At 33.8% G+C, this 26,589-nt stretch overlaps 1 protein-coding gene across 8 annotated transcripts in view; it reads left to right on the forward strand.

Moving 5' to 3' along the window:
- The window catches only part of LOC106029948 (sodium channel protein type 1 subunit alpha), a 98,161-nt gene that overhangs the window by 60,261 nt on the left and 11,311 nt on the right, over nucleotides 1-26,589 (forward strand). For all 8 annotated transcript variants that reach the window (XM_066999719.1, XM_066999720.1, XM_066999718.1 and 5 more), the window contains 7 exons: nucleotides 480-836; nucleotides 1,582-2,064; nucleotides 5,691-5,808; nucleotides 6,419-6,573; nucleotides 8,944-9,117; nucleotides 10,213-10,335; nucleotides 22,945-23,226. In XM_066999719.1, coding sequence (XP_066855820.1) covers nucleotides 480-836; nucleotides 1,582-2,064; nucleotides 5,691-5,808; nucleotides 6,419-6,573; nucleotides 8,944-9,117; nucleotides 10,213-10,335; nucleotides 22,945-23,226 — 1,692 coding nt within the window. The remainder of the gene's footprint in view (nucleotides 1-479; nucleotides 837-1,581; nucleotides 2,065-5,690; nucleotides 5,809-6,418; nucleotides 6,574-8,943; nucleotides 9,118-10,212; nucleotides 10,336-22,944; nucleotides 23,227-26,589) is intronic.

The following is a 26,589-nucleotide window of genomic DNA, read 5'->3' on the forward strand; positions in this document are numbered from 1 at the left end:
CTTACTGTCTTCAGTGGGAATTTATAGAAATCAAGACAAATACATAGCAATGGGTGCCTAAGCCTAATTACAATTTATTTATTATATATACATATTTTAAATATCCTGCTATGCAGAAACAAATAGATTCACAAGCTAGATGTGTTGTGCTCTGATTACCACCACGGGAAAAGATCTACTCTGCAAATACTTGTAGAAAAATAGCCTAGTTGATTTTAAGAAGTATGCAACAGATTTTAAATTCACTTTGATTGGTAATTTCTTGAGCCTTGGATACAAACTATGCTTTAAGGATATCCAACTCTAACTTTGCAAAATTCGTGACCGACCCTTCTATCATCACACATTTAGAAAAGAGGATAACCTATCAACAGTCATACTCAAGGCATATTTTGCAGTAATATCTTTCCATTAATTATCTTTTAAATATCTTTGTGTCTTTCTTACTCGTCCTAACATTATTTTTTTTTTCCTTCCAGTTACGAGTTTTCAAATTAGCAAAATCTTGGCCAACACTAAATATGCTAATAAAAATTATTGGTAACTCTGTGGGAGCTCTGGGAAATTTGACCCTGGTGCTGGCCATCATTGTGTTCATTTTTGCTGTGGTTGGGATGCAGCTGTTTGGGAAAAACTACAAGGAATGTGTCTGCAAAATCGCAAGTGACTGTGTACTTCCACGCTGGCACATGCAAGATTTTTTTCACTCTTTTTTGATTGTATTTCGAGTATTGTGTGGAGAATGGATAGAAACAATGTGGGACTGCATGGAGGTTGCAGGCCAAGCCATGTGCCTTACTGTCTTCATGATGGTCATGGTGATTGGAAACTTAGTGGTACGTAATCAAAACATTAACAAAAAATTATTCAGCAACAGAGTGGGTTCAATTCTGAAGTGAACTAAGTGCTCTGGCTCCGCTTCAACAAAACACTTAAGCAGGTGGTTTCAAGCAATGCTTAAAGTTAATTTTAAGAGCTTTTCTGGATTGAGAACAAAGTATTCTGCACCTTACAACATCAAAAGGCTAAGACGTAATGTTAGAGTGAGCACTTAGTCACTTCTTAATCTGTCTTTTGGCTGTTTGTAAATATTTTCTGCTTCAAATAAATTTAGATTATGTTCTCTTTATAAACCATTTGCTGTATTTTTTTATTATTATTATTTATCACATATGATTAGTCACCTAAATCTAATTTCTGCTGTGTGATGGAATAAGTTAATTTTTTTTTTATGATGCTGAATAGCAAATTTATTATCTCCACTTTTAGGTTATAAGGTTTTTCCACCAAAATGGTTCTTTACTGTCTGGATTTAAAGACACATTTACAGATATTAGTCAGTCGTAGTAATATTTTTGAATAGTGAACAGGACCCGAGCAAAAAACAAACAAAACAAAACAAAACACTTAGTTTTTCACAGAGAATAGAAATAATTTTGAAGGTGCTTTTATTTGGTTGTGGTGAATTATTGTAACATCAGTCTTCAGTGTCACTAATATGAGCCTTTTTATTTCTTTTTAATAAAGTACATGTTCTTTGTTGAGATAAACTTTAGAATGTCCTTCCTTATTTTTCTGCAGGTACTGAACTTATTTTTGGCCTTGCTATTGAGCTCTTTTAGTGCAGACAACCTTGCTGTGACAGATGATGATAATGAAATGAATAATCTCCAAATTGCTGTTGCAAGAATGCAGAAGGGCATAGATTACGTGAAAAGAAAAGCACGTGAATTCATCCAAAAAGCTTTTGTTAAAAAACAAAAAGCTTTAGATGAAATCAAACCACTTGAAGATTTGAACAACAAAAATAGTTGTATTTCCAACCATACAACTGTCGAACTAAGCAAGGACCATGACTATATTAAAGATGCAAATGGAACAACTAGTGGCATAGGCACAGGCAGCAGTGTGGAAAAATACATAATTGATGAAAGTGATTATATGTCATTCATAAACAACCCAAGCCTGACTGTGACAGTGCCCATTGCTGTGGGTGAATCTGACTTTGAAAATTTAAATACAGAGGAATTTAGTAGTGAATCAGACCTGGAAGAAAGCAAAGAGGTATGTAGATACTTTGTGCATTTCTCTGTGATATTTTGCATGTTTTTTTTTTTTTTTTTCAGAAAAAAAACAGTGTATTCAGTTCTTCATCGTTTGTTATTTTGTCACTTCTTTGTACACAAGCAAAAGTGTATAAAGGAGAGTTTAATTCTTGAATTAAATTTTTAATTAATTAAGAGGGTTAAAAATTACAGTAGTTCCAGGAGAAGATAGGATGCCAGGGAATGAGGAACCAAAACAATCCATAAAGACTCCTTATGGCCCGTATTTTGTAATTGCAACAACTGGTGGAGCAGGGTATTGCCTTAGCTACATGCTTATTCCACGAGAAACTTTTGTTTGCCCCCTGTAACAAGGGTCCCATTAGAAGTGACACACATTCTCTCTGCCACTTAAAAAAATCCTCCTCTATGTGATGTTTTTTTTGTGAGCAGGAATAAACCAGAAAACATAGAAATAGCTAGACTAGTATTTCCTTTAGAGAATGGAATTTAGATTTTAAAATTGTCAACTCTTTAGACCAATAAAAAGATTCCAATAAAAAAGAAGATTCAACCATAGACATTTCAATATACTTCAAATCCCTTAGTTATTAAAACTGAAAAATGGTATCAGCAGACTAGAACATCTTATGTTCCTAATGGAATGTCAAAGCAGGCTAGAGATACAAAACCTTGTTGAGATCTGTATTTTTAAAAAACATATTACAGGTGTAACTGTTCTTTTACATGACTTTGTGGCTATTTTAACAAAATAATTTCCATTGATATACTAACATAACTTGCAAAACAACTACACCTTCAGCAAATTAGAGTGTTGATATTTTAGTCAAAACAGAAAATTCTTTCCAGACATTTAAGAAGAATAACTTTCTTACTTAAGGAACCTTAAACTAACTAGTTTCCATTCAGTTAGCAATCCTGTTTCTTTGTGGGATACCGGCCACTGCTGTATTTCTTCAACATTGTAGTACTTCAGACACTCAGTTTTAGGCTAGCTGAATTTTATGCTGCTGTCACTTTGGTGTGCCTAAGCCCTCTAGTGTTCCCTACAAAAATCTATTGCTAAGCTAAGAACTATCTTTGGATCCTCTCCAAGAAAGGAGACTGGTACAAAACAGCCTCTTCCCTTGGGAACCTATTTCAGAGCGTTGTTCTCATTTCCCATTGAATATCTGAAGCATTAATATTTCTTTTCCTACTAAATATTTTCCAAAATGTCCTATAGGACATAATAGACTTTGATTCAAGCTTCTGAATTGCTGCCACAATGGACGTTATAACAATTTCTTTGAGCACACTATCAAGAACTTGCCCTGGCTGAAAGAATTTCTAAATAGAACAAAATTTAAGCAAAGACTCATTGGAGAAAAACAACCACTGGTCATCTACTCTCCCCATAACTGCCTTAATGCTGGCTGGTCCAGTCTTCCAAACCATCAGAGGGCAGATGGTCAAATGGAGGAACACAAGCTGTTTTATGACTGATCAATGGTGAAAACACTCAGGTTACGAAAGCTTTATGTAAGTGTACTACCTAATCATCCCCTTGCCAGATAGAAAGAGAAGTAGCGGGCATGCTGTCTGTAGCACCAGCCTTATCTTTCATTCCTTTGAGAAAGCACCATGAAATTTCTGATTTTTCCCACAGAAACTTATGAAAGAGCAACTCTGTTATATAGTCTTCCATGGGAAGAACGTTCGGCGTTGCTGTTTTGGATTTGAGTCCAACTCCTTATTTTATATTGACTGTTAGTACAAAAGAACTGTAAAAGAGAAATGATGAACAGCTTTCTTTGGCAGCCTTTGAATTAGCTGAGTTTTAGATGAGAGCCCACTTAGAAAAGACTATATGTACTCTCCACTTCCAAGGCCAGTGGGAACAATCAGAGGAGTTCCAGCTGGCTTCAGACCACATTGAGCTCTTCAGCACCATTCCTGGAGTTTTACAGTGCTGGCCACGATCCCTTTTTCCTGATTGGATCAGCTCTAAAAGCTTTTTCTTTTTCTTTTTCTTTTTCTTTTTTTTTTTTTTTTGCCTCCAGCTGTGTACCCTCTTTTTCTTTAGCAAACTAACAACTTAATTATCTTAAAAGTATAAATCACACCATTAATTTTGAAGAGCTTAGTTTTAATGTGCAAAAAGTAGCTGAAAGTAGCATGACAGAAGATTTGCTTCTTAGAAGAAAATGGTAAATTAAAATGAAAAATGTTTTTTTCTCCCCCAAATCTGAATTCTGTGATACTTTGAAGCTTTTTTTCTATTTTCCAAATTAAATGTATCCATATGTAACATTTAATTGCTCTTACATACTAATTTAATACTAATTTCCCTGCACTTGAGTTTGTAAGGTAAGGATAGTAAATCTACTATTACCGTGCTTTGCAAGATTAAGTCAAGGTCTTAATTATTACATCTTGTATTGTTTTTCATCCCCATTATAGACCTCGTCTTTCCTTGTCCCAATTTCAATTCAGTAAACTGATCTGGCCTCCTAACTTTGCATCAGCATATTTCATTTCCTCCAAAGATGCCACAAGTCAGTGGGGAAAAAATTAAGGATAACCCCAATTCATCTGTGAGGAACTTTGTTGTTAACTTTCCCCCATCTTAATAGTTCCCAATTTTGTATTAACTTTATACATTTTGTACAAATATCCATCACCTCAGCTTGAACTAAAAATTTCAAATGTGGCTGTTTGGCTACATATTATTGAAATTCACATCATTTTCTTTGCCTAGAAAAAAAACTCTTTTTGAACTCCGTCAGGCTCAGTGCCGTGACCACTGCCATGGGCAGCTGCCAGGGCAAGCTGCCGACCATTCAACTTGTCATTAACCAAAATCTCCAGATCCCTATCCATGGGGCTGCTCTCCAGCCTCTTGTCCCCAAGTATTTATGTATATGCAGGGTTATCCTGTCCCACGTGCACAACGTGGCACTTGCTCTTATAAACTTCATATGATTGGTGATTGTCCAGTCCTCTAATTTTTCAAGATAATGCTCATCATGTTACTGAAAATTAGATGGGGTTATAAAACATAGTTTGATGTTTTATAGGCCATCCTTAATCTAACTCAGCCTTAACGAATGCAGTTTCTGCTTCCCTGTAAGTGAGCTAGATTTCTAGCACTTTTAATCTGGACTTGCTGACCACTAAAATACAACTTTTTCTGTGCTGATCAGTGCTTTTTTCCCTCATTCCTCTGAGCTCCCACCTTATTTAGATAGTTATATTTAGGATCTTACCTGCTTTTCAGTAGAGACTGCAGATTGCTGCAGAAATATATAAGCTTTATTAATTTATCCAACAGATCATTGCCACTTATGGTTAGCTGTGGTCATAAATGCTTGCAGGCTCAGAGCCATCATTCATATTTTTTAATTTGAAACTTAATTTTCTTTGAATATTATTTATCACTGATACAGTTTCTATGTAATGTATCCACACAACGTAAGAGGAAATTTTTTTTTGAAGTACAAAATTAACGTAAGTTGACTAGCAATTCACTTACATTGAATACCATAACAAAAGCAGAACTATTTAATTTTTCTGAGGACTACTAATATTTGCCTTAAAAACATTTACTGTGCGTTTGCGATCCTTTTTCCTTTTTCTTTACAGAAGCTAAACATGTCCAGTTCATCTGAAGGTAGCACAGTTGACATTGGACTCCCTGCAGAAGAGCAACCAGAAGCTGAACCTGAGGAAGCCATGGAACCAGAGGCTTGCTTCACTGAAGGTGTTTGGGATGAAAACAAAACAAAACAAAACACAACCAAACAACAATAACAAAAAAACACACTAATTCATAAATAATTAATTGTTTTAACTAATTATTAATATTTGTGTGTTTAATTATTTACTCTTTTGTCATTGTTTAAACAATGATTAGAAGCAGTAATACTTTTAGACCATAATTTAACATATGGAAAGTGAATTTAATATCCCAAACAATAGAAAGTACAATATAAAAACACTTGCCCATATGTTACTACATAAACTTACCTTAAACTTGAATGAATGAATATATTTTTATCTCTTACATTGTATTCTGTAATGTGGCTTCACATTGCATGGGCTTTTATCTTTTTGTGCATAGTGTATTGAGCAGTTAGTTCTTGGTAAATGATAAATACTTTTTTCTTACCTGTTCATTGATCCGTAAATTCCAGTCATCTCAGTAATAAATTTACTTCCTTTGGAGAGGAAAGAGATCATCTAGGTGAAAATCTATTGAGTTTTTACTAAATAACACATCTTCTGGAAATGTAGTGCTGTGCCACTGTGCAATCAAAGTTAATGACATCAACAAAATTTCTCTTTTTCTCAATACATATGTTGTTTTAAAGGTTGTGTACGGCGTTTCAAGTGCTGTCAAGTAAGTGTAGAAGAAGGGAGAGGAAAGCAGTGGTGGAACCTTAGAAAAACCTGCTTCAAGATTGTTGAGCACAACTGGTTTGAGACTTTCATTGTCTTTATGATTCTCCTCAGTAGTGGAGCTCTGGTGAGTAAAGCATGAAGAGAGTGTCATAATTGTGTCAGAAAACATGGTTTTACTTAGTTGCCTCTGCCAGAAAAATTCCACGTCTTCAAAGGATCACCAAATTCTAGTCAGAACATGTGAAGAAAACACATTTAACTTTTTTATTTGGGTTTGCCTCTAGTTTTACTGGTGTTTACTGATATATCTCAAGGAAAAGAACTGTCCTCTCTACGAGTAAGAATTTACTGTTTATGCTTCTAGTTCAGCCTCTTACAGACTCATGTCTGGGATATCTGTAAAAACATAAATTTGCCAATCACTATGCTGTAAGTTTAACAAGCATATGGGGACAAAATAAAGAGAAGCCAACCATCATTTAAGTTTATAAAAAGAAAAAGAAACAAAACCATTACAAAAAACAACAACAAAACAAAATAATATATCATTTTACAAATATAAATAATGACGAAGAATACAGAAATTTGAAATTAGCTGTTAAATAAAGCTGAACCTGGATTAGCTGAGCCTGAACTGAAGTTTCTTAGGCAAACTGTTTGCCCTGAGATTACCTAGAGCATATCTGACATCTGCACAGGTAAATGTAATTACCATTCAGTAAATTACCTAAGTTTCTGCATCATTAGACAAAATTACTTTGCAAAAGTCTATTAGAAACTCCTTAGGCCACTCCCGAATCTTTAAAATACACTTAATGGCTTGCAGTTTATGATTATACCTATCATGAGTTTTGGTTAAGTCTCTAAGTATTCTGGTTGTTTTTGTTCTAATATCAAAATAAGAATCAAATAAGCAACTTTTACACAACACAATGTGATGCGTTTCCTGTGTCACAGGAAAAAAACTGATAGACTCATATCTACACTATTGAATTTTGATTGGTGGTACTGATTGGAGAAAACCCTTAGCAGCAAGAATTTAAATGAAAGAAAAGTACTGGCAGGAGACTGATTAAAGATCAGTTTCTATCATTGTGTTTAGAGGAAGTTTGGGATGAGATGCCACAGCGTTAGCATCTCATGCTCCTGAAACTAAGGTGTGTGTCATCCACAGAACATTTACTTTGGGAGAATGCCACACAGATCAGGTCATTATCTTAAGACCCTAGAGATGTGAGACCCTGCTCTTTGTGACTGTGAAAAGGTCTCCTCAGACCTGCCAACACTGTATCCTAATGTTCACCCCAAGGTCACACTTGAGACAAGTCTCACTGTCATTACAGATGGAAAATCAGGCAGTGATAAGCTCCAGGATGCTTGCAAAGCCCAGCTGCAGGCACACGCAGTCAGGGAGAAATGCACCACAAGCTTAGCCTTTAGCATAGTCTGACTCATGAAAAGGAATTGGTACATGCCAGCTCTTCCCAATTATGTGAAATAAAGCTGCTAGTGTATCAAAGTACATGAGCACCCAAAACTACTGATACACAGATACCAATTGAATAACTGGTAGAGAAACACTAATTATTTGAACTGACAGAAGTGATTCAAAATCAGAGTGGGTAAAAATGAATGTTAGTATTGATAAATACCCAAATCTTTGCAAGCTGACAGATCATTCCAGTTCTTTCACTCCAGTAAAACCAATAACTCTTATGTGATATAGTAGTATAATTACAATTTAAAAGCAATTAAAGGGAAAATTTATTAGAGGACAGAAATAATTACTGAAAAGCAGATATTATATGTTTGAACATCATTTGTCAAACTTATAAAAAATGAAAACCCACAAAACATATAAATAAATTTGCAAGGATCATAAGAAATTTTATGTATCTAATAAAATGTGAATAATACAGTAGAGAAGGTATTTGAGTTAAACTTTTTTTAAAGAAAAGAATAACTTGTTTTATGATTTATGGCTTAAATTTTTCAAAAACTAACAGGACTTAAAAGCATAAGATCAACTGCATTGTCATTTTACTGAAAATTTTACAGCTATGGCCTTGGATTTTGAACATGGATCTACCTACATACAAACTAAATTATAAATTACTCAGCATAATTAAGTTCACTTCCGTCACTTTGTAGAATCAAAAAAATTTGTAAGTACTGAAAATGATCTGAGTATAATAATTGACCAGCAGCAATAAATAAATCAAGATCTCTGTCCAGTGAAGAAGTTGTTGCTGTGTAATATCTGCCTCTCTATCCTGTAAGGAGGAAAATATAGTTCCATAGGATAAGACATAGGATAAGAACAGATATATGCAGTTAGCAGAAAAGGAACCTTGAGACAAAACTGAAAATCTCATGCCTGTTCTTGAAGAAAGGTTTGCCTTTTTTTTTTCCCTGCTTTTGTTGTTGTTGTTATAACTTAAATTGTACGGCAACAAAAGGGAACAACCAGTATCTTTGAATGTTTTTCTCATAGGCTTTTGAAGATATATATATTGAACAGCGTAAAACTATCAAGACCATGCTGGAATATGCTGATAAGGTCTTCACTTACATCTTCATTCTGGAAATGCTGCTGAAGTGGGTGGCCTATGGCTATCAAACATACTTTACTAATGCTTGGTGCTGGCTGGACTTCCTGATCGTTGATGTATGTAGTGCTTTTCCTTGTTGCTACTTTTGTATTAATTTTATCTGGTGTTTGGTTTTGGTTTTTGTTTGTTTGTTTTGTTTTGTTTTTCATTTGTTTGTTTTTCGTTACCTGCTCTACGACCATAATATGTATGTATAACTAGTATGCCAACTAGTTTATTTTTCAGTTTAAAAAGGAAGGTATAGAATAGTATAGAAGATCAGAAGAATAGGTCAGAATATCAGATCAGAAGATGAGAAGAATAGTATATGAGCTCATTATGCTATTATTTGTCCAATAAATAGTTAAGGAATTAGAGTAATGGAGGAGCATTCAGGGGAAATGGGAAGAAAACTGAAGGTATTATATTGGTCAGGAGCCATAGCACGTAGAGGAAGGATACAGTATTTCTCACTGACAAAATGCAGGGATGTAGAATATATACAGGCACATGGATATGAGACTTTATTAGTTCTGCTGCCTATGGAACTGTTTTTGTAATGTATTTTAAGAAACAGCACAATCCAGGTTAATGTCAATGTAGAAAGTACATAAATTCAGTATTTAGGCAAAAGTTTTTGTCAGTGTAACCAAATATAAAAAAAATAATCCTTTCTACCAATTTCCAGAGAAACAATGTTGCTCTGTGACCCATCTGTTAATTCAAAACAGGCTTCAATCATTTCCTTTCCAGTTGTGGGCAAACAAATGGGCATTATCAACTGTAATTATTGATCCCAACAGCATTGTAAAACAGAGAAAAAGTGAAAACAATGCTTAAATTGGTAAAAAGGAGAGATTAATTTCTTTTTTGTGTGTGTGTGTGTGTGTTTGTGGTTTTAAATGTCCTCAAATCACTAGCGCAATATGAAATTCCTAATTATTAATGTTTCCAGATATTAATTAACTGTTACCATATAGCACTTTTGTTTATTTATTCACCTGTCGTACTCTTCTTTCTTATTACTTTTTTTTTTTTTATTTAAAAGACTTCGTATTCCTGAAGAAAGTGGTCCAAAATTAGATTCTTCTAAAGGAGTTTATAGCTCACATCTATGGTATGTAAAGTAGTATTTACAATATAATAATTTTTACTTTCCTGTTTTCATATAGGTCTCTTTGGTTAGCTTAACAGCAAATGCATTGGGTTACTCTGAACTTGGTGCCATTAAGTCCCTTAGGACACTAAGAGCTTTGAGACCTCTAAGAGCTTTGTCACGATTTGAAGGCATGAGGGTAAGAAAAAATGAAAGAATCTGAAACTATGCATGCATACAAAGAATCCATGCATGCAGAATAAGGAATGATAAATCCATGCAGAAAGGCTGCACTACCTTTTTATCTATTGCATATCTTTTACTAACAGATAAGCAAAAAGCTTCATCAATTCACCTAAATCCATATGCAGTATCACATAGAAGTTACGTTCATTAAAGTTACTTTACTTTCTAGCCAATCTCAGGAGTTTTCTGTTTAATGCTTTGAAATTGCCAACTATGAACTCTCTCAAAAGACTCTTAACAATGAATAAAATGAAACAGGTTTTGATTAATTTTTACTGATAAGCATATTATTATATTTATACACGGATCAAATTTAGCCTTAGTTAATAAAACTATTTTCTGTTATTAGTTGAAATTCTTCATTTTTCTTCATATCTGATAAACCAACTTTGGTCTAACCCCACAGAATTTTACTAGATCATAACAGAGTTATATTTTTATCAGCTAGTCGAGTTGTTTAAATATATTTCTGAGTTTGGCTGGCTTTAGAAATAAAAACAAATAAAATCATTTTATTTCTCTATGAAATTAGTCTTTTTGTAAGGCAAATTCAATACAATGTATATAAGGTTATTTCACACCTAATCCAAGTAATTTGGGGGTCCTGCTTACTATACATCTCACTCAAGGAAGCATTTTAAATTTTTTTTTCATCTGTTTATGCCTTCTTTTCCTTAAAGCCACTGAATACAAACTAACTCTATATGCATGTCATTGAAGTATGTTTTAAGAGAATGCTTTTTGCTACTTCATGGAAACATGAGAGAAATAGCGTGCTAATGAATTTCACATCAATTGTAAAATACTGAAATAGCCTAGAATATACTGTCTGAACAGCCTTTAGATACAAATCTAAGCTTAATGAAATCAAATGGAGAATCTTTGAATTCTGTTCCTTAAATTGTATTCCTCAGGCTACATATCTCTACTTCAGAAAGAATCAGAAAAAAATACTGCTAACCAATGATTGCTAGATTAATAAATTTCAATTTCATGTTGCAGTTTTACTATTAGCAGTTTTCTCATCATTTGAAATTTCTGAATTGATAATTCAGCAGGGTAAGAGCTGGTCAAATACTACAGAATATGAGTTTTCACCTAGGTTTAGAAAGACCATTTCATTTAGCAACTTTCACTTTGTCTTTCTTTGTACTTATTGTTCGTGACCATTCAGATAAATGTGTTTTTGTGCAGACAAACGTTGGGAAATTGCTCTGAGCTTTACTTTCTTAATAATATTATTTTCAGCTGCAGGAGGACTGGGAGATTAGTTTAGAAGTTACACGGGGAAAAGAAACATAACTCCTTAGATGATGTTGGGGGGAAAAAAAGATCATTACTGGAAAGATAATGTTGAAATTAATAGCCATATGTTTTATTTCATTTTTATGTATCCTTACATGATTGCCTTAGGAAATTTCCCATTTAAAACATTTAGGATGTTCACGGTTGAAGAAAAGTACCTGTTATTTGAAATCTATTTACTGTTTTCCCTTATTTCTCACTGTAAAACTATGAAATCATGCCAGAAGCCCAATCATATGGTAGAATTTCAGATACACAAGATGAATAATTCATGAGTAACTTACTGTGTAGTAATCACAGAGAAGCCTGGAAAAGCAAAAAAGGTTATAGCTCCATCCTTCAATATTAATGATAATCAAGTACCTGATTCCAGTCACATAGCAAATTTGACTGGTCAAATGCGTAGTCCTTATCTTCACTATTAGTTACATGCACTTCTGAAAGTGTGTTTTTTTTTTCCAAAGAGCTTGGCAAGTGTTCACAATAACAGCTCATTGATAGATACAACCATTACCATATGAATGACTCACAAACAGTAAAAAGATTCAAATAACAAATAATTGACCAGCTCATTATAGACTATAGCCACGTCAAATTACAGTCTTCTCAGAAACTGAGTTCATTTTGTAAAAATCCATTAAAGCAGATTTTTTTTTAATTTACCAGAAGGAAGTAAAAATAAATTAACTCTCCTTGCTTTTTTATATTGCTTATACACTGACCTGTAAGCTGAGTTTTTTGTTCAGCATGTATTTATAATTTTAATGTTCTCCCCCATGTTCAAAATTAGGTAAAATTTGCCTTGAAAATAAGAGATCAAATGTATTTCATAGAAACCCTTATATTTAAGAAGCTTTGTATAATTTTGGAAAACAAGCTGCCAAAACAAGCTAAGCTACTTTAAATTGATCTTTTTTCTTAAATAAGCTTATCATCCTGGTGAATTGGAATAATGCAGCATTTTACAGTGATTAAATACTAATAGCTATATTGTTATCTCAAAATATCAAACATACTTCACTCTTTAAGTCATGTTATATTCTGTGGTTACAACTTAAATTTGTAATTATGCTGTTTCATAAGTGGGATAGATAAATTCTCTTGGCAAAGTGAACATAAGATCTATGAATCACTTGTGACAAAATAGCTTACAAGTGGCTCATAGCCTGTGCTTGCCTCGAGCACAGAAGTGAATGTTGCCATATTAAGGGCATTTAAAATATCTACTAGTACACTGCAGTCAGAGAAATTTTAATACTTCCTTCAGTGAATCTCAAAACCAACTCCACCCAGATGCTGGAAGGCAAAGTAAATAATTGCTTTAATTTAATTTAACTTTCTGTCATAGGGTTCATATTCTCATCTCAATTAGTATACATACCGAGCAGAAGTATCTGCAAACTGAGATTTGAATATACCCATTGCTTTTTGTTTAGCTTTTTAGTACTTGCGATATAATGCTTTTGCGCTAGTTCTGAATTGGTATGCTACTTGTAAATGTAGAATACTGAGTACACATTGCTTTGCTAAGTTAGAGAATTAAGTGACAATAAAGCATGCATTTGTGTCTAATTTCACAAAAAAAAAGCATGTCATGCCGTGCTTGATTTATATATTAGAGAAATAGTAGAAGGCAGCAAACAATCTGAAAACTACTTGCACTTTCAGTTTTGCATGCCTTATGCATATTTCTGGCTGATGGCTTTAAACATTTACTGTATTTCAAATTTCCAGTCCAATTTCATAACATGTAAAAATAAATTAGAATATTTGATGTCTTTGATATCCTCTAAAATTCAATGGCTATTTCTTAGATTCCCTTACCAGGAAAGAGATAATGAGACATTTCCAAGAGTACTCCAAACTTCATTAGTAGAAAAGAAAGATTTTCCCATATGATTGAGTTATAAACTATAGCATCAAGTGTCTGTCATTACAGATTCACAACTAATAACAGGCTATATATTTCTATTTCATATAGGATAACCTATCTTCAGCTTGGATGGGGTGGAGCACTGGTTCCTCCCCTTATCTATATTATGGGTACAGTATTTCCCACTTTTCTACCCTTAATGATTACAGTGTGACTGATCACTGCATTGTATATTTAAGGTTGGAAGGAAAGAGAATCTCATTTGAGAATCTTAGTAGCAGCAATACCATATTATATATATTCACTCTACATCCCCTTCTTAATTGCTTTAAATATTTGGAAATAATTGTTTGAAATTTCTGATGTTATGGATATAACATGAAAACTTTTGAGAAAATCAGTATTGTTATTTAGAATTATCTGAGTTCTTTTTGCAGGAGAAAGGTTCTTCAGCTATTTTTTAGATTTTGAGATTTATTTATTTTTTTTCACTGAGATTAAAAAATGGCTTTCTTTAAAAATTCCAGTCTGGCCTTTACATTGTTTTGGAAAGATCTGTGCCTTACTCTGTTACTCAGTTTGCAGTTACATACATTCCAAAAAAAAAAAAAAAATCCCATAGAATGAGTTTTGAGCATTACTTATGATACAGTAAACATTACAGTCTGAATAGTCACAACTATAAATATTTCCATAATAGCAGTTTACATTTTTGCAGAATTTTTAAACTCATACGTTACATCAGTAGATTATTCCAAGTGTATATAGATAACATGAGACATCGTATAACATATATATTCATTTCCTGGAAAATCTGAATTCAGTATTCATTGTAGTAGAAACTGGTCTCTGTTGGAAACTAATTTTTATAATTTTCATAAAATGCTAATAATTGTGTTTGTAATTATTTTGTAGTATCCCCTGGAGTTTAGAAATGTTCTACAGGAAACATGTCGGTAACACAAAAAATTTGCATTTACTGTCAGGTCCTTAGAAAATGCTTGATCTTTGACTACTACAACCACCACAACCACCAACTGTTGGAGGTTATAATTTCTGCAGGGTTTTTTATAGCTTCAGTGGAAAGGGTAAATCAACACAAACTACATTTGCTGTAAATTTAGCATCTTGTCTTACAGATAAGAATTGTGTACTCAGTTACAAGAAAGTATAGTCACTACCTTTTGCAAATTTCCCTAAAATATAGAGGAATTTTCTGTAAGGGATTTTTTTAAGAACTGCAATCTTATTCACTGAGTTTTAAGGAGAGTCTGTTAGAAGTGCAATGTCTCCTGAAACATAGTTGAAAATTTACAAAATTCAGTGTAAGAAGACTCTGTGTTTAGAGTCATAAAACATACAGGAAATATCTTAGTATTTTGAGTTGTTTCTTAGACTATAATTTTACAATTAGAAAAGAGCTTTTAAACGAGTTGTTTATATCACTGAAAATGGTATGATTGTTGTTTGGATTTGTGTTTGCTTTATCTTGAAGAAAATACTCTTAGGATCTTGACTTAATTAAATATAAAGGGCAATAATGTTACATTTATGCCACAACAAAAGCAAACAAGTTTTTGTTTTTTTTCACTAGATCTGGTGAATTTCAAAGATACCATTCCCACTTCAACTAGTTATTCTGCTTTCATGCTTGTATATATTTACAATATTTACCTGCTCTTCTCAAACAAATGCAGCCATGTGATTTATTGCTTGACAGATAATTATTGTGTTTCATCACACAGTATGTTAAATCATGTTTTCTCCATGTTATGTCTTCAAAAGTATTTTGCCCTATGCTTGATCTGTAGTGAGAAACAGAATCAAAGCTGCTATGGGAACCCCCGTATTTTATTAAATCCAACACTGCAGCTTGTTTCTAATAGACTGTAACATGTATAAGAAATGCTTCTGTTGTTACTTTAACTAAGTTAAATTTTGTTATGAAAGCTGTCCTAGAATTGCAGACCTGTTGCAGTTAGAAGTGACATCCTGAGATCAAACATCCTGGTTGAACCTCCCTGCTACCAGTTCAAATGTTCCAAGCTGCAAACTCACCACCCAATAGCATGAAATTTCCACAGCACAATGTTTAAAAATAGTTTTGCATTAAGTGTTTGGGCAAGTGTTTTCCTTTCTTTGAAGATAAAAATCAACACCAGAACCATTTTTCAGTGAGCTACGTGTGTATAGTAAGAAAAGGAAAAGCAGAAATGACAGCATTAGCTTCCTAAGAGAGTAAATTTATTTTCCTCTGAGATCTTTTGTCTTTTGCTTCAATTTTTTTCATTACTGTTAAGATTAAGACTTAGTTATGTCTCCTTGTCAGGCCTCTCTCTGATCCTTTCCATCTGCCTGTCTTCTCTTTGCATACTTCAGTTAAATCCAAAATTTTCTTTACAATTGCTGCTCTAAATGGTAGATTTCTAAGTCTCCACCCTGTATCCTCAATGCAGTCTTCATTTTACCTAGAAAACTGAAGCCCTTCTCACAAATATTGTAATTTGTACTTAATTTTTTCCCATTGTTTCACATGAGGCAATTCACATGCTATTTATAACACTGACAAAACACATTCATTTCTTTCATGATCTTTTTCACATAATAACCATTTGTTCTTCTCTGCTTAATTAAATTTCTAGTCTCTCTATTGGAATTCACTTTTATGTATTTTCTATTTTCTACTTTGTAGTGGTCCTGAATCAAGGATAAGAAATAATCTGCTACAATAAGAAATTGATTTTATTTTTTCCCTTGCTTCTAATTTTTAAGCCCTTTTTCAAAATGTTATTTTTTTCTGAACTTACATAATTATAGCTTATGTAGCTAAAAATAAATTATATGTACATGCATGCATTAAGGCAAACTGTGTAGCTAAGGTGAATTCCTGACAATATTGTAGGCTTTTTACTACCAAATATGTTCTAAATTGTTTAGGGTTAGAAGGGCTTACACAAAGCTTAATATTTAGATGATAGATATTAGGAAAAAAAAAATTTTTTCTTGTGCATGCATGTGTATATTTATGTATAATCATTTTATTTGGAGTATGGCATCAGCAGCAATATTGATTTTTTACAGCTACAGTTCACTGTTTCATAACTTCAGACTCATGTCCTACTCAGTTAAAAACCTCTGCCTGTAAGGAAGAATGAGGTCTATTTTGTTAGAGATTGTGTATACATTAATTAGGGATAACAGAAGATTCTCTCATAAAAAATGAACTTGAACATCTAGTATCAAATGGATCATCTTCCAATGGAATTATTTTAAGGATTTCGCAATTTTTATCTGAATTATTTAAGTGTTTAAATTCATCTTCATCATTGGTAGTCTTTGCAAAACTTGGATATTAGCAAATCACTCTAACATCACTGTACTGCTGGATGATCTCATAATTGATGAAAATTGTATTTGCTGAGATGTTTGTTTGTTTGTTGATTTTGTTTGCTGATTAAGACTTTATCATCACTGATTACCCTGCAGGTCCATGCACATATTTTACCTGATAAACCAAACAACAACTTTGAAGAAATTGTACATGTCTCTTAAGGTACTTCTCTTCTAGAAATAAAGTGCTGTGTTTTATATCATATTACATATCTACAAGGTTGCAGATTATGTATACAAACCAAGTAGTGAAAAGCCAGTAACTGCCATCTTATGAACACCAAGCAACCTATGAACCCCAAAGTGTAAAAAGATGTCTAAGATATACTCTACAATAAGTTCTCCATTCTTCATAGATATGCATCTATGGACATGCACCAGTCTTCGGAAAATACCACTATTCATATATAGAAAAGTTCATATTTTATATTTCTGACTTGTCTCATAGGAACATTCGCTAATATTCCAAGCTAGTTAAACTAGAAAATGCATAGTATACATATGATAGAAGATCTAGTGACAGTGAAAAAGCAATTGGTTAAAGGTACACGAAGGGCAGCTATACATTTATTTCAAACTGCTGGACAGCCTGTTGTAGTCCAGTAGTGTACTTATGCTGCCATAATATAAATAAATCAGCTGATGCACAGGTCTACTTAAGCTGTTGGTTCACGAATGCCAGGAGCAAGGGATGATACTTTTCAGGACAAAGCCTTTTTCCAATGATACCTTGCCCTGGACTATCAGGAAATGCTAATATTTTTGATTCAGGTATGAGCTTTCTTCGTGGTCTCTCTCAGACCCCCATTTGATCCTCTGACTGGGAAAGTTACTATATTCCTTATGTCTTTTCATCCCTTGCCTCAGCTCCATGGTTTAAGAGAGAATACACCTGATACACACCTCCTGGTCAAATCAGTGTGGTTTCAGCATCTTCTAGCCTTTGTTGTGGAAAGTTCTCAAAGTCCTTTGTTATAAGAACATGCTTAACTCAGATCATGTATGTCACCTGAGGCTCATTTCCTGTCCACCCATGGCACACCATTAATCTTCCATTAATCCTCTGTGGTGGACCAAGCATCTAAACCAACGGCTGCTCGTTCACTTCATCATCTTTCATCGCAAATGCTCTCTCTGTCAAATTTGTGTACATCTGGACTTTGGCCAGGAGAGCAGGGGAGATTCATGATCTTATGACAGGTGTTCTTACATCATATCTGTTCAAGACAAAGCAATACTCATAGCTTACTCTCAAATCCTACCCTAAGTCATTTCAGTATTTCATTTGAGCCATGAATTAATTTTCCTTTTTTTTCTCTGATGTGGCTTATGCTATGTATACTGTTGCTCATCTCTCTCTGCATGCTGCTGCCTTTGAACAACTGTCTCTTCAATCTTTGTACTGCTAAGAGAGAGATGAATGGCTTTTTGTATAAAGCCCTTTGTGAAGTCTATTACTGTGTGACTATACAGTCACAGAAATTATTCATCTTTAGATACATGTATTCAAGCCCATTCCTTGTTCTTCTTCCTTGGAGTTCCTGAAGGTTTCCTCAGACTTTCCCAGCTTTCAAGGGACTGAGTATGGGAGGAACATGTCTTATACTTGTTACAGCCATTTGTCAAGCATGCATAGAAAATAAGCTTTGCTTTCATCCATAGAGATATTGGTGAAGTAAAAGTTATTTAGCTTTCTACATTTGTATGTGTGAATCTTATGTGAGAATGTACATGCAGGAAAAAGAAAAAAAAAATTAAATAACCACTATAGCTTTCAAAAGACTCAGATATGAGATGAGGAATATCAAATCTTTGAGGAACTTTTCCTGTTTAAGTCTAAAAACACTAAGTTGATGACTCCCAAAGTAGAGGCAAATAAAGTTCTTTGTCATTTTCAGTAGGAAGAATGTTCCAGACATAATGGTATAATATTCCTCTTCATCCCAAATAGTATAACCTCCTCCTCATTTGCACCTGGGTCAGGGAGTTTGGAACTTCTTCAAAAAAGCTACAACTTTTATGGATAAAGTTGTTAAGTACTATTGAAGATTTTTCCTTGTTTGTTTACAATTTACAGGAGGCCCTGGTCTCATGTAGGAATTCCTAGAAATTCCGTGGCTGCTGAGATGCCACGATCTATTGAAGCTATTTTGCTGTGAGAACTATAATATACTTATATCTATAAGAATCCCTATGTGTTTGAGATCCTATGCCACAGCAAAGCTGTATCTAATAAAGCTTATATTCTATTCCAATAGTAGGGATAAGCTGTTACTCTGTATAGTCTTCATTCTGTATGTATATAGCTCTGGTAGCTTTCTTTGGTCAGTAGTCAAAAAATAAAACAAAACAACCACAAACAAACAACAACAACCAGCAATAAAAAAAAAAAAAACTTGACTGCTAGTTTGTATTGACATATCTTCATGTCAGCCAGAAGATAAGATAGACAATTAGCATTATAGTAATTATTTCATCTTAAGTACATAACTGATGCTGGAGCTTAAACATTTGAAGAAAATATAAACATGACAAGAATTGTGTGTATATGAAATACTGCTTTCTTCAGAGGAGTCATTATGATTTCCCATGATGATTATTTTTTTCCTAACCGGATGAATATCAACTAAGATGTAAGATGGTCTAGAGCCCATTTGTCCTTGTAGGTGTCAGGTGCTGCTTCCTGCTTTTACTTATTGCCATTCCACCCACCTGAGGCCTACCTATGACCAAGCAGAATCAGCCTGGGCTTTTGCAGCTTGCTTACTGGAATCAGCCTGACCCACAACATCCCTCTTGATGAAATACATAGGTAACTTAAAAAAATAACTACACTGTCAGTATCTTTTTCCAACTTGTTGACGTTACATTCTGGATTATCAAGGAATAATAGAAAATAGACCCAAGAGAACAGCCCCTTTCAAAATAAAAACTACATTTAATATCACACAGATATGCTCTACTTCTGAAGAAAGAACAAAAGAGCTTTAGAAGCCAACATTCTGTTAATCCACTACAGACTATACCCAACGAGAAGAAACTGACAATTTTTGATTTGTTAGATTTTTAACTGATTAAGAAATGCTTCTTGATCCCTCTTCTGCATTCAGTTCATTTTAAATGCTTCTCTTTTTTGTATCTATTTGATGTAACTCGTGTATAGGTGTTATGTGTGTATTTTGGATGCTAACCTGGATATATGTTATGTAAGATAAGGTCCTGGTTATCCTAATATACATCAGTTACTCCCAAAGCAAACACAAGAGAAGTAAATGGGAGGGGAAAAAAAAAGAAAAACAAAACAAAACAAACAAAAAACAACTAATTGCCTCCAACTGTATGTGTCAAAGAAATTAAAGACTTCCTTCCAAGGTGGACTTTACAGTCAGTCCAGTATCTGACCAGCATGTAAAATCCCATTATACGTTATACATAGTATAGGACAAAGACTCAATACTGTTGAAAAAAAAAATCAAAAATCAAACAACAGCAACAACAAAAAACACAAACAGAAAACAACTTCTAAAAGTTTTAATTTTGTTTTCTTCTTTTCTTAAAAAACCTTCCAGGGGGACTGGATAGCTCAAGGGGTTGGTAATAGGATACAGAGCCTTTCATCTCTAGGTCACCAGTTCGCATCCAGGCCAGGTCAGTAGTGACCAAAAATTGTTACCATTTGATGGGTTTTCAGTGACCTATATGAAATACATTGTTGGAACATTTGCTGGAAGCTGTTGAGTTCTTACTCAAGAATGTAGCTGGTCTGTTGGCAGTCATAGCAGCGAGACTGCCTTACCTGTTCATCTAAAGATGCGAGATACTTCCATGGCCTTTTGGAGAGATCTTTCTACAACTATTATGAATTCATAATTGTTGCAACAATTACACAATTACTGTAGCAGTTAGTATTCTGCTGCCTGTTCTGGATCTGTGCTGTGGTCCAATGGATCTCTAGGTTGTTAAAAAGGTAACTGCTACAGGCAATTAGTTCATACAAAACCCTTCTTTGCTGTGAGCACAGGTAACCTTAATATATTTGAGTTGCTGAAATAAATCCCCCTCTTCCTTTCTTTACATCTCTATTTTCAGGTTTTTCACAGAGGAATTCAATCAGTAAAGCACATCCAGAACATTTTTATGGGGAGGGAAAAAAAAAAAGGAAAGAAAAAAAGACAATATATGGGCAGTAGATGGCTTAGAAATTCAATCAGAAATACCTTAATACAGTGTTCTAGAACAGGTCAGAATTGGAATAAATTCCAAAATAATTTCATTCCTGATTGAAAAGTTGTTCTCAATTCCATCAACTTAAGTAGTAACAGCGTTGTTCTCCCTGCAGGATAGTAAAACAACATTTCTCTCACTCCTTTGAAAATGGTTTATTGTGTTCAGATTATTACTGGAACCCTGTTAGACTTTTTAAACATATGTTTTTTTTAAACAGTAGTTTATGCTTACATCACCTAGATACTTCACATTTTCTGTAACTGAAATCTCAAGAACTAAGTGTACTTCTTTTAAAGTTAGCACCAAAAATAGAAGCTGCCAAGAAAAGCTAAATTTTCAAAAATTCTTGGTTTTATACATGATGGTGATAATTTTGCTAAAGAAAGTTCCAATTTCTACTATCCAGTGGAGGAAGGCCTTAAAATGAGAAGAAAATATGCCCTGAAAATAACATTTCTACCTAAGATCTCTAAACAGGTCCTAATTCCTGGCCATAACTTTTGGGAGGAGGAGGGTGCTGAGTGACGAATAACACAACCACAACACTCCGCTTCCAAAGGCCTTCAAGAGGCTGTGCAATACAGGTAGCAGCTGGATGGAGCAGCTCTGCAGCTCTGAGTTTGCTCAAAATTATGTCGATAGTGGGGAAGATTCCCCCATGTTGCAGAAATCAAGGAACAAAGATAGACTTAACACATCCCAAGTTTCCACACCTATCCTTTCCTGTTTTACCACAGGAATTGGTTTACTGAGAATCAGATTCCTACTATATATTTTATTTTATCTTTCCAGAAGGGCCTAAAAGTTTTTCAGAGAAAATAATAAAATTTAAAATAACATGCACTTTGTAAATGAGGTCTAGTATTGGATACTGAGGTAGAAGCGATTGCTCAGTTATTCAGCCAAACAAATACTGCAGAAGTTTTAGGAGCTTTGACAGACACATTTCTTAAACTTACATTATATATCAGAAAAGTATATTTTTTTCTACTTAAATAACTATTGATGTCTTGCCTACAAGGGGCTAAACAGGCAACTGGCCAAAAGCAAATTAAAATGCCAAATCAAAACCCATAAATATGTCCTTGATATATGTCCTTCTTTAGATAAATGAAGGGTATTACTGACAACTCAATACATGAAACAATAAGACTGGAGCTTGAAATAAATTATGTTGATTCAAGTAGACACATATTGCAAAACTGTCTTGCTTTTCTATACAAAGAAATTAATCTTTGTTATATTCTTGCATGGAACAATAAGGCAATAAAGATATGTATCTAATTCCTGCATAATCCTTTTAATGTAGAGCTTAGTTTCTAGATTCATGGCATTTGTGTTTTCACTTTAAATTTCAAAGTTATGTTAATTGAATTTACAGGTTGCCTTTTTTCTTTATACATTTTAAGCTATAATTTGATGCATTTTTAGAATTTTCTTATGTCTGTATTTACATTCAACATGTATATCTCTTTTTTTACATAGAACATACCGGTTTTAGACTTCATCTTACTACCACTAGGTCTTATATTTTGTTTTTCTTATAACTATTTTAATTTTCTCACTTATTTTCATTTCATTACATGTAGTCATTTTAAGCATTTAAAAAGAAACAGTGCAATGTTACAGTTATTAATATACTGCATTAACATATATAGTATTAGTTTCTGAACAAGCATTTATTAAGCATTGGTAAAACAGTATACAAAACTGCTGTTGTAAATATGCTTACATTCTTTTCTTTTTCCCCCTGTATTTGTGTACTAGGTGGTTGTGAATGCCCTTTTAGGAGCAATTCCATCCATCATGAACGTGCTTCTCGTTTGTCTTATATTCTGGCTAATTTTCAGCATCATGGGAGTAAATCTGTTTGCTGGGAAGTTCTACTACTGTGTTAACACCACAACTGATGAAAGGTTTGAAGTCGACCAAATCAACAATTTTAGTCAGTGCGAGGAACTCATAAAAAACAATCAAAGTGCCCGATGGAAAAACGTGAAAGTAAACTTTGATAATGTAGGATTTGGGTATCTTTCTTTACTTCAAGTAGTAAGTGATCACTCTTTATATACCTCCTATTATTTATATGTAATAGTGAAAAGCAATTCTAGAAACAAAAGCAGAAAACATATTTACCTGATGATTTTTATCTGTTGCTTAGTAATAGTACTGCACTAATAATTGACTACTCTTTTCATAATAAGCAGCAAATAGAGCCTACTCAGAAGAATGAAGAATTTTTAGGATATCTAGCAGAACAATTGTTATTCTTCCTATTCATAGCTCCCTCAATTCTCCAGCCTTTCTAACTGTAAATGTTTCTAGAAGTACCTAGGGCTGGCATTCAGTTATCTGAATATTTTAAGGTTTACCATTGCTGAAAAACAAAAATCCACATTGGTGTAATATAAATCACAGAAAATAATTCCAGGTAGGAAACCCCCTCTCAGTGATATGGCTGCCACCACTGCAGTCTTAGGTGATCAATTACTATGGGAACAATTTCCATCCAGAAGAGAAATAGAAGAAAACTACCATTAGACACTATAATCTATGAAATATTTTCCCTGCTATTTCTGCACATAAGCACCTAGTGGCTATTTAGCAAAAAACGAAGGAAGAAAGGAAAGACAAATATATTTGCAAAAATATACTATATGGTCATGTATTCACTGTCAAAATTTGTGTTCACAGAACATGAACTATCCCTGTGTATTTTGTCACAGCTAACAATCTGACCCAGCTTTAGTTAGAAAAATGCAGGAGTTTAAGCTGAAATGTGCAGTGGGCAACCTCTATGGCTTTTTGAGATCACTGGATAATTCTGCAGAAAGAATTTTCATTTTTATAGTTTTTAAGTAAGTGTCTATCTTTTCTGTTGGTGTAAGAAATCTTGTTAATGCAAACACTTAAAATGATGCAATAGTATCGACATGAGCCTGGACAGGGTCTAAAACATTAATTCTGAGCACTGGTAAATGCGCCTCCCCGTGAACAGAGCATCTCACTGAGAGACTCTGATAACACTGAAGATTTAAAATTCATTATGATTAATTATTTATTTTACTGTCATGCTAGGGAAGAGCAGAGAGGGACCAACAGAATTAAAGAAACTACTGAATATAATTTGATTTTGGTAACAAAATTGGATTGCAATAGAAAACCCTTGAATATTTATTTTCTCTGACTGTTTTTTGAAACCCATTGACCTAGAATCCCCATTATGAAGGGGAGGCTCAGTGTACCCATGTGCAGGTGAAAAAAATGTTAACAGGTACATTTTTTCCTGGCATTGTGGCTACAAACACCGCCCCTCCAATATTTGCTGGGTCGTATGTATTCCAGTGTCTCAGCTATGCGTAGGTTATTTCATCTCCTCTTCACTGAAAAGCAGAGAATTTTTTTTTCTCCAAAAAATATTTCTGAAATGAAAATTTAGATTCTTAGAGTATTGCATTGCTCTGGAAAGCAAATTGGGAGAAATATGCCAGCCAATAACACCCATGCTTCCAAAAGAAAAATTATTCTAGGCCTACCAAGGAGGGCCATAGCTGTCACAGAAGGAGAAGCCAATTGTTTTTAAAATATCTACAATATATAGATTTCACACAGGTATGAAATGCTTGCCTAGTCGATGGAGTTTGTTTTGTCAGTAGAATTTTTGTATTTTTATTTTTTCTGTACTACTAAAATGCATGAAAAAGCGTGAGAGATTTTTTGTTTCACATACCAGAAAAAAACAAGACACTTCTGTCATTCCATGAAACAAATGCTTGACCCTCCATCTTTCAGGGTTTGGTAAGTAAGCCACCGGTAGTGATTTTGCAGTTATAGAATGATACATGCCCTAGAGCACAGAAAGCAAATAGCTTAGTTTTCAGCTAATGCTTTAAAATTTGCAGAGTCTATTTTTTTTCACCTTTATGAAATCAATGAAGGCCACAATTCATAAATGTTTAAGATTATTACATCACTTCCTCAAGAAGATATTTATAAGGTGATTTTCTATTTGATATTTAAAGTAATTTGGATGAGATGTAGTAAACGATTCTAAGGCCATCATGTTCTGAAGAAACACAAGTAGATAAATATGTCTTAACTCCATATTTACCTAACCTTCCTAATCAGTTTGCAGTAATAGTAAGGAAGACTAAATACTAAGAATTACTTAGAGGGATCCATAAGTATGTCAAACAAAAAAAGATAAAGCTTGAAAATTGGGTATTTGACCCTAAATAAGGTATTAAGGTTGAAAATCTGACTAAAAAATCATTACTGCTAGTAGAAAAGATTTCTGTGCATCCAATGTGCCAATTAAGGGCCAATCTTTTACATCTTAATGATTAGTTGAAAAGTCTACTGAAGTCGTTTGAGTCTTCACCTTAGCAGCCGCAAGCACAGACTTGTTTAGATTGTGATGGTCCTGAGAAAACAACTTCAGAGAGGGTGTATATCATTTTTTCTAATGATAAGCTCAGTGATAAGTGCCAATGGATAAATTACAGATATAAGGTCCTTTTGCAGGAGGCTAGAAAGTATGGAAAACTTTTACAGTCCAGTATTTTTTCCATTATCCATCGTACCCTCTGACTCATGCCTTCTGAGCCAGTCAAAGAAGAACGTTTTTCTGGGTTATAGGTAATACAACATAATATATTGTTATAGGTAATAATATATATAGGTTATAGGTAATAATAATAATATAGGTTATAGGTAATACAACATGGGTTATAGGTAATACAACATAAACCTTTATTTTTTGCATCACTGCTGTTTTCTGTCTCAAGTGAATATTACTAGAAGCACCATTTTAGTTTATTTTAAAAAAAATAGTGTCCATCCCCCCCCCCCCCAAAAAAAAAAAAAAAAAAAAAACACCAAAAGAACTCCAAACCCTGGCACTGAAAATCTTTAGTATTGATAACAAAGTTTTAATTCTTTCCTGCCCAAAAATACAGGCTAACAATATGTGCCATTGATACTACCAAACTCTGTAGAATTTGTTGATCAGACTGAGAAAATTTTCCAAAATTTTTACATAATCTGAAGTTGGAGTGTAAATATCCCTGCCATTGGTCATTATAAGCACACATTCTCTCTGTAAGAAATACTTCCTTCTGTGATCCAGCACAGCTCATGTTGTCTGTGGAGATCTGCAAACTTTTTTTATTGTTTGTTTTGTGTTTTGGTCTGATCTTGTTAGAGTATTTCTCTGTCCCTGAAGAAAAACATCAAAGCAGAGACAGTCTTGCTGGAGAAACTCCCTTCACAACTTTCACACTTCAGTGAGTAAAGAGAACCAGGCTGGTGTACACAAAGAGATGTGTCATCTGCCTTGATAACTTTATGGCATTATGCCTTTTCAACTTAAACCTAGTGTTTGGGTTCTTTGGTCAGTAGATCTGGAGGCCT

The sequence above is a fragment of the Anser cygnoides genome, chromosome 6 (assembly GCF_040182565.1).
Source record: "Anser cygnoides isolate HZ-2024a breed goose chromosome 6, Taihu_goose_T2T_genome, whole genome shotgun sequence".
Taxonomy (NCBI): Eukaryota; Metazoa; Chordata; class Aves; order Anseriformes; family Anatidae; genus Anser; species Anser cygnoides.